This window comes from Temnothorax americanus, unplaced genomic scaffold (assembly GCF_048541705.1).
Source record: "Temnothorax americanus isolate GAGA-0224 unplaced genomic scaffold, ASM4854170v1 Scaffold21, whole genome shotgun sequence".
NCBI classification, from domain to species: Eukaryota; Metazoa; Arthropoda; class Insecta; order Hymenoptera; family Formicidae; genus Temnothorax; species Temnothorax americanus.
Window position 1 is genome coordinate 2,599,389 of NW_027509349.1, and position 8,673 is coordinate 2,608,061.

General features: G+C 32.1%; 2 protein-coding genes across 3 annotated transcripts; one reads left to right on the forward strand and one right to left on the reverse strand.

Annotated features, from left to right (window-relative positions):
- Positions 1-1,431: 1,431 nt before the first annotated feature.
- On the reverse strand, positions 1,432-4,009 carry LOC143897918 (uncharacterized). Of its 2 annotated transcripts, none has more exons than XM_077406891.1 (5): positions 3,378-4,009; positions 3,112-3,222; positions 2,799-2,950; positions 2,548-2,688; positions 1,432-2,465 (listed from the first exon to the last, which is right to left on the reverse strand). In XM_077406891.1, exons 1-5 carry the CDS (start codon positions 3,673-3,675, stop codon positions 2,211-2,213), a joined length of 957 nt encoding a protein of 318 aa, XP_077263017.1. In that variant the 5' UTR covers positions 3,676-4,009; the 3' UTR covers positions 1,432-2,210. The 2 variants fall into 2 exon arrangements, with proteins under 2 accessions (XP_077263017.1, XP_077263018.1); XM_077406892.1 differs by having other exon boundaries at positions 2,808-2,950; positions 3,378-4,007.
- A 1,123-nt stretch (positions 4,010-5,132) lies between these two features.
- On the forward strand, positions 5,133-8,248 carry Pnkp (Polynucleotide kinase 3'-phosphatase). The gene is made up of 7 exons (XM_077406822.1): positions 5,133-5,319; positions 6,008-6,495; positions 6,697-6,942; positions 7,013-7,084; positions 7,385-7,663; positions 7,806-8,087; positions 8,183-8,248. The coding sequence occupies exons 1-7, from the start codon at positions 5,172-5,174 to the stop codon at positions 8,246-8,248; spliced, it is 1,581 nt and encodes a 526-aa protein (XP_077262948.1). The 5' UTR covers positions 5,133-5,171.
- The last annotated feature ends 425 nt before the right edge of the window (positions 8,249-8,673 follow it).

Below are 8,673 nucleotides of genomic sequence, written 5' to 3' on the forward strand. Positions count from 1 at the left end.
AAAGCGATATCTCCCATGATACAATTGTTATTGACGCTTCGTGTATATGCCACTGGATCATTTCTCATATCTGCTGGAGATTTCTCAGGTGTGAGCACAACTTCAGCACATTATATTGTACACAGAGTCAGTAGAGCCATTGCTAGATTACGACCTCTTTATATTCATTTTCCAAACACGGAAGAAGAAATAAGAAAGGAACAACAACAATTCTATAAAATTGCGCGTTTCCCAAGAGTGATAGGATGCATAGATTGCACACATATCCGTGTCCAATCATTTGGTAAATTATTGCTATATAAAATACTATTATATTATTTACATTGATTTGCCTACTATATAATTATTACTACATGTTCTTTTATTTTGATTATTGTAGGTGGAGAAGATGCTGAGTTATTTCGTAATAGAAAAGGATACTTTTCCATAAATACGCAAGCAACATGTAACAGCAATTTACAAATAACAGATATAGTTGCTCGTTGGCAAGGTTCTGTGCACGATAGTACAATTTTTAATAATAGTCGCTTGAGAGCAAATTTTGAGAATGCCGCATATGGTAACGGTTTTTTGTTAGGAGATTCCGCATATCCTTCGAAGCGGTATCTTCTAACTCCACTGATAACGCCACAAACTGCTGCAGAACGACTCTATAATGAATCACATATTCGTACCCGCAATATAATAGAACGTCTATTTGGTGTTTGGAAAAGAAGATTTCCAATTCTAGCATTGGGAATGCGATATCACTTACAAAGAGTCATGCCTATTATTATTGCAACAGCAGTGCTTCACAATATTGCTAGACAAAATAATGACCCACAACCAGATGACGATCCAAATTTAGATTTACCATGGGATCATATGCTAGCCGAATGCAACATTAACCAGAGAATCAATAATGACGAAGTTGCTGGTGCAACAGTAAGAACAGAACTGATTCATACTTATTTTGCTAAGTATGTTTGTTTACAAATATTTTCATATAATATATTAAAATTTTGTATTTCTATTAGATTGTATGAGTATGTATGTGTTCGCACGCTGATGTATGTACGTGTGTGCATAAATTATATATAATTCAAAAGTTTTAACTTTATAAATTACCCTATATAAATTATAATAATTCTATAAAATATTTCTATTATTATAAGAAATATATTTTTTCCAGCATTAGAGTATAATAAAGTGAGGAAACAATACATCTACCCTGAAACGTTTCACAATTAACACACATGAATGAAAGACATATAAAAAGTCAAAGAAACTTTCTATCCTTTTGCATACTTATGTGTAGAGTATAAACTGCATAAGGATATCGAACAGGAAATGCAAAAACCTAAAAATATATTTAGATATTTAGTGATATATTTGTCTCATTTCTGTTTTATTTTTATGTGCATATTAAGGAAAATCCAAATTTAAATAATATTGATGTTTGTAACACTTTTTTTATTTGAATAAGATACAGTTTAAAGTTACATTGCACATATATTATATACGTTTTTCACTTATACATAATAAAGTATATTATCAAGAAAATATCTTCCTCTTCTCTGTCTCTCTCTCTAAGCACTCATGTATTATTTTATAAATACTTTGTATTACACTGAACAAAAATAATAAAACTATTATCTTATTTTGCAGTAAAAACAAAACATAAATTGAACTTCTTGTAAAAAAAGAAACAGTTCTTATATATAACGTAACTGTGTATTAGACTAATCGAACAAAAATAAAATCAATATATTATTTTGCAGTAAGAACAAAACATAAATTAAACTTTTTGTAAAAAAAGAAACAGTTCTTATATATGTAACGTAGCTTTGTATTAGACTGATCGAACAAAAATAAAATTAATATATTATTTAGAAGCAAGAACAAAACATAAATTAAATTAACTAATTTTCATTTTTAATATATTTTATAACTTCTTTATATATCATCAGTCTTTCTGATCAATCTTTCAATACTATCTCACTGTTTAGTTCAACGAATTAAAAATAAAATTTGTTTCTATGAAACGTTAAATGACTTGTTTTGTTGCACCTCTCTTTGTAATCTATGCTCCTGTAATAACAACTCTTTTTCTAATATCTGTACTTCTAATTGTTCTTTCTTCAATCGCGTACTTAAAATTTGCATCTCTATTTCACGTTTTGCTTTAAAATCGTCTGTCATACATTCTGTAAGCTTGATCTTTGAATCTGTTAACATGTCAAATTGTGACATTCTTGAAGTAATAGTTTCTTCTTTTTTTTATATAGTTTATTGTCTTGTCTATTAAGTTTCTTAGATTTATATTGATAATTTAAATCATTGGTTTTTACTTGAAGTGGAGTACTTATTTTTCGTTTTAATATTTGTACTGCGGATGTGTTCTGTACGTCTTGCTTTTCTGGTTTTTTTATATTTTGTATATTGCTTTTCTTAAGACAGTGTTGTGTATTATTCTCTCTCATAAACTGCAACAAAAAGGTATATAAATACAAAGATAAATAATGTAACGTACACTTCTATGCACATAAAAATTTTGTTCGGACTTACAACCGAGCTATTTCCATTAACATCTGATACACTATCGTTTCCAATTATGTCATTTTCCTTATCGTAGTTTGTCATTTCATGTCCATCTGATACATTATCAAATGAATTTTGTCTCATAGCACCAGCATTTTCTTGTAAGTACTACAAATTTATATTAATTTGTATTTAATACATTTGAGCAACAGATATATATATATATATATATATATATATATATAGTATACAATATAATATATTTTAATATTTATTACATCTCTTACAAGTAGAACATCATCTTGATCATTGTCATTGTCATCAACTGGAAGCCACTCGTCCATTTCAATAGAATCTGATGACGTCTCGCATGAATTTGTCTTTGTAGGTATCTTGCATGCATTATTTGTACTTTGATCTGTATAAACATCTGTATAATATACATAAATATAATTTAACATATTCTCAGCTTTTTCACATATTACTAGCTAGCAAAAGTTACAATATCGTTCATTTTAATGAGCTTTAAAATAAGAAAGAATCGTAACATTGCTTTATACTGTGCATATATTTTATACGTATATATTTTACCTTCTATAGCATCACAATCAAAATCACTTTTAATACCTTCAACAGAAGGTTTAATAATGTCTCGTACACGTTCCAGCACTATATCTGTTTGGGATTCACAAGGTCCTCCACCTAGTTTTTCAATCATAACTTACTTATTACAATATACATTATACTTACTTATTACTTGTAAACAATTATATACTTCTACAAATTATGAAATAATTATTTTGATATGTAATATCTCTATAGTTTTACACCAAAATATCAACCAACATTTTACTTGCCTGTTTTATATAATTGTATCCTTTTATCAGCGAAAAATTTTCGTGTCTTTTTTTTAAGATTCTCCCAACAACTTTTGAGAACTTCCGCACTTCTAAATTCAGTTGAAGAAGATGTACTATTGTAATTATTTTCTATTACCTTCCAACACTTTTCTTTATCTTTTGAGGTTACTCCGTCAGTTCTTTTATTTTCTATTATATTTTTATACTTTAATACTATTTCTGTTAAAATTAGTTTTTCCTTTTCGGAAAAATTTTGGGCACGTTTCCGTTGCACACTTAATTTTGCTGCATTCATTTTATTAATTATACACTTCTTCGTTTGACAAGATATGATTCTCCTAACCTAATCAAGAGACACGGTAGTGTCTCGCGCCAAGTACACGCGGAGCGAGACCGACCGTGACTCTTTTACGCGATAATCCTAAACCACAGTAATCACAGTTCCGTTAGAACGATTATTGGACCAATCAACGTTCTACATTCTAATGCTTTCAGAGTTATATCAAACATGTTATAAGTTTAGCTAAACGTTCCGGATAGTTTACTCGTAGAAACCAATCAATATTAAACTGAAAGTTAATTTTAACCAAAGTTTCACTAAACCGTAGTTAACCACAAATTGGTAGAAACGGGCAAGCCCGGTGTCCACGATGCAAGAACTGTGTCCAAGTTTCGGTTTAAGCCAATCAACTAACAGCTCTTACAGAAAAGTAGCGGTTTCATTGGCTAAAGCCCGGTGTCCACGATGCAAGAACTGTGTCCAAGTTTCGGTTTAAGCCAATGAAACTGCTGCTTTTCTGTAAGAGCTGCAAGTTGATTGGCTTAAACCAAAACTTACCAAGTTCTTGCATCGTGGACACCGGGCATTAAACCGAAACTTGGACACAGTTCTTGCATCGTGGACACCGGGCTTAAACGTAGTAAATGAGTTAACAAAGACAAAACGACACTTGTGTCGATTTGTGTCGCTTGCTGGAAAGCTCTCTATATTATGGGAGCTTTCCAGCAAGCGACACAATTTTAAGTCGACACAAGTATTGTTTTATCTTTGTTACTCATTACTAAAAAAGAAAGATAGAACGATGCTCGTGTCGACTTGTGTCGCTTGCTGGAAAGCTCCCCATGTTTCACTCTAACTTATTGCACCGGTTCAGCCTAGTTCAGTTTAGTGCAGCTAAAAAAAAACAGACCCATATGCTACGAGGTTCATTCGTAAGAGAAACGTATGCGCAAATGTTGTTCTTACAGAAAAGTTGCAAGTCGATTGGCTATTGCATAGCTTTTAACCAATCAACTTGCAACGTTTCTGTAAGAGCAGAATTTTCGTATACGTTTCTCTTGCAAATGAATTCAAGAATCGAGCCCCACCGTATTCTCGAGCCTGCCCTAATTGATTTTCGTAAGCGACTTTTTATTTGAAAAGCATTGAATTTCGCATGCGAGTTTCATGAAAACAATTCGGGCCATTGCACGTAACAAAAATTTAGTTTTAAAGGCCGGTTGTTCCAATTTATTGATAAACTAACTAATAGTTAAATCATATGTGTCTATCCTTGTTTTATTTAAAGAAAAAACAAAGACACATATATAATTTAACTATTTTACCAATAGGTTGGAACAACCGGCCCTAATCGTAAGGCCGTAAGAAAATAGACCAATCCACGGTCTTACATACGTAAGACCGTGGACCAATCACACTCGATTATTCTTATCAAGCGCCGCAAGCGCGAGAAGAATAATCGATTCTTGCTCTGCATTGCTCTCGCACTTCGCAGTTTCCGCACTCTCGCAATGAGCGCGCCTGTCAAGAGTTGTTACTTACGTAGCCTGGAGCACCTGGAGGAGACTCCGAATGTTTATCTACCGGACAATACTCCGATTTACGTAGGACGCTCGCCGGAAACTGGCATCGCAGATGCGAGATGCTCGCGGCAACAAGGTCGCGTATTCCCCGCAAGATACCCGCTTTTTTCCCTCCCGTCGTTATTTACAAACCGAAGATAAGAGTTTGCTGCACATAACGCTTGAACTTTCATCTTCGTTTATGCAAAAGACAATTACAATGACAAAATGTGAATAAGAATATTGAATAATGTGATCTTTTAAAGGATTCTGATAAATCCAATATTTTGAGGTTAAGTTCTACTTTTTGATGTACTCAATGTACTCGATATATTCAATGTATTCAATGTATTCGACGTACACAATAATTCTAAATAATTGTTTAGAATTATATGATCAATAATGAACATTAGAAATTGAAGAAAAATTAGAAACGGAGTCCAAGCCAGAATATAATAATAATCAAAATGATGATATAGAGAATTATATAATATTAATAGAGAATAATTAATTTTTGACAGTATGGCGAATAGTTTTGCTTGAAACCTTGTCTTAATTAGTCTTATAAAGGATTTAAATAAGTACTTTTAAATGATAGGCTCCTAAAGAGAAAGCATTAAGATCTAAATGATGGTGGAAAAATGTTATAGTAAAGGATTTGAAGAAATTTGAAAATTATTTATACAATTTACTTTAATTATTTAATTTACAACAAGATATTCTTATATTTGAGGGTTATTTGCAAGTTATTGACACAAATAAATACTTTAATCTATCTTCAACAGTTCGTCTATGTGCAAACTATGCGGAGGCTATCGTCACAGTTCAACAAATTGGTCCGCACGCTTGTGGTTTTAATGGCTTTAAAACTCAGAAGGGTGTGAGATTTGTGGCCAGACACGATGACCGATTAGAGCTGCTCTACGGCAAGCACGCCTACGAAATCGAGTTTATTCCACCGCCAAGCGTGGAAAATTTTGCATTGAGAAAGAGGTCGTATGAGTCAGAAACAGAGGAAACTGAGAACAAGGCGAAAATGTCGAAGCTGGATAATTGCTCTGATAATCGCTCGGAAGAATCTGAGAATGACAGAGAAGAAAAAGAGAAATTGGCTTCGAACGGCGTACATTCCTATCGGAAAGGATTCAGCATTAGTTCTAGCACATCCTCCGAACAGAGCAATGAAACCTCAAGTACATCTGCAAAGTGGGACAGTATTGATAACGGAAAATTGTTAATTTATACGGCGTCGTCCGTTCCAAACCAAACAAAAGTAATTTTAATTATCAATTATAAGTTTTATTTAATACATGTTAAATAGTATTATAATAAATGAAAGAAATACGACAGTAATTTTTTTTATAAGTTATATATATATATATATTTTTTAATATAAATATATATATATATTTATATATATTTTTTAAACAAGATTTTTACGAACATTAATGTTAAAAATGAATTTTGCTTTTAGGTGGCTGCATATGATATGGATGGTACTTTAATAAAACCTAAATCTGGCTTGGTATTTCCAAAGGACTGTAACGATTGGCAGTTACTATATCCAGATGTACCTGGTAAATTGAAGCAGCTTCATACGAATGGATATAAAATAGTGATCTTCACAAATCAGGCAGGCCTTAGCACCGGCAAAGTCAAGATCAACGATTTCAAGCGCAAGATCGAAAAAGTTGTACAGAAAATCGGCGTCCCCATTCAAGTATGATATAATCATAATTATAATTTCACTGTAAATTATAATGTTTTTACTTATGTATTATACTTCTTAGGTTTTTATCGCTGTTGGAAAGAGCATTTATAGAAAGCCAACCATTGGTATGTGGGAATTACTGGAAAAAGAGGTATATAAAATAACTTTATATGGATAGTATAAAACAATACTAAATGTATAGCATGTCTCACAGAACTTTTATAGAGTTAAAAGTATATACAAATCAAAAAAGCTTTTTTTTAAATATTTATGTAAAAAATTATATATTTTTTGGAATTTCTCACAATAAATATATTTTCCACTTCCAATTCTTCACTTTATTAAGATATAACTAATTCGAATTCTATAATTTCTTTAGTTAATTAAATATAAATATTTTATTTGTCTAATTTCTGTTTGCAATAATTCCACGATATTTGTGTGACTACAGAAGAATGGAGGCGTCACAATTGACAAGGCTAGTTCGTTCTACATTGGTGACGCCGCTGGTCGGCCAAAGAATTGGGCTCCAGGAAAAAAGAAAGATCACTCAAGTGCGGATCGATTAATGGCATTGAACTTGGGCATTAAATTTGAGACGCCTGAAGAACACTTTTTGAAACACAAAACGCCGCCTTACGAGTTACCCAAGTTCAATCCGAAGAGTCTGTCGCAGACCGACGACATATGTAAACCTGTGGACGCTGAATTAACGCTGAAACAACAAGAGGTAGACAATAACAAACTTTTAACATTAACTTTTGCATATAAAATTATTTTTTTGGAGATTAGACATTGAAAAGTTTGAAAGAAGATTATTTACATTAAAATTATTTGATTTCTAATAAAATTCTTTTTACATCCATTAACAGATTGTACTTATGGTTGGCAGCCCAGGCTCTGGAAAATCGCATTTTGCAAAGAATTATCTGAAGGAATACGGATATGTCAACAGAGACACTTTAGGCAGCTGGCAGAAGTGCATTGCCGCAGTCCAACAATACTTGAATCAAGGAAAAAGTATAGTTTTAGACAATACCAATCCCGATCCAGCTTCGAGAAAGAGATACATTGAGGTAGCCAAGAAGCGTAATGTCTCGGTCAGATGTTTCGTCATGACGACAAGCATAGAACACGCGAAACATAATAATAAGGTAATCGGAAATTAACATTAACCATCATCGTGTGAAGGAATCGTACGAAGGGATGTTTTGGAAAATTCTAATCGAACTTTATTATTATATTACAGTTTCGCGAGTTGACTGATCCAACCCACATTCCAATCAACGAGATTATTATCAACTCCTACGTGTAAGTAGATTTTAGATATATATATAAACCTGAATGCATTTTTACTTAAAATTCCGTATTATTTTAACCATATTAGGTTTAACTTTTAGGTTTTCTTTTATTAACACACACAATGTTATCTGTCTTATTTATTACTAAACTATTAGATCGTAAATAGAGATTTGTGGAAAGTTAAGAATAGATAAGCTAGCTCGGTCTTGATAAGAAAGAGATTCATTTCATGTGTCAGTTGATTATTATATGTTATCAGTCAATATTTAATATCAAAATTTTTTATGTTTTGTGTACAGGAAAAATTACGTGCCGCCAACTTTGGAGGAAGGTTTTAAGGAAATAGTGGAAATCAATTTTGTTCCGAATTTCCGTAACGAGCAAGATCGAAGACTCTACGAGATGTATTTACTTGAGAGTTAAATTCTAGATTATTTA

What these genes read in the sequence shown, in the direction of transcription:
- LOC143897918 (XM_077406891.1), bottom strand. Translation starts at nt 3,675, where the DNA reads ATGAATGCAGCAAAATTAAGTGTGCAACGGAAACGTGCCCAAAATTTT. An exon ending in GATACAATTATATAAAACAG is followed by an intron (nt 3,223 to 3,377) that starts GCAAGTAAAATG and finishes TTGAAAAACTAG; the next exon opens with GTGGAGGACCTTGTGAATCC. An exon ending in ATGTTCTACTTGTAAGAGAT is followed by an intron (nt 2,689 to 2,798) that starts GTAATAAATATT and finishes ATAAATTTGTAG; the next exon opens with TACTTACAAGAAAATGCTGG.
- Pnkp (XM_077406822.1), top strand. Translation starts at nt 5,172, where the DNA reads ATGAGCGCGCCTGTCAAGAGTTGTTACTTACGTAGCCTGGAGCACCTG. An exon ending in GAGATGCTCGCGGCAACAAG is followed by an intron (nt 5,320 to 6,007) that starts GTCGCGTATTCC and finishes TATCTTCAACAG; the next exon opens with TTCGTCTATGTGCAAACTAT. An exon ending in CCGTTCCAAACCAAACAAAA is followed by an intron (nt 6,496 to 6,696) that starts GTAATTTTAATT and finishes TTTTGCTTTTAG; the next exon opens with GTGGCTGCATATGATATGGA.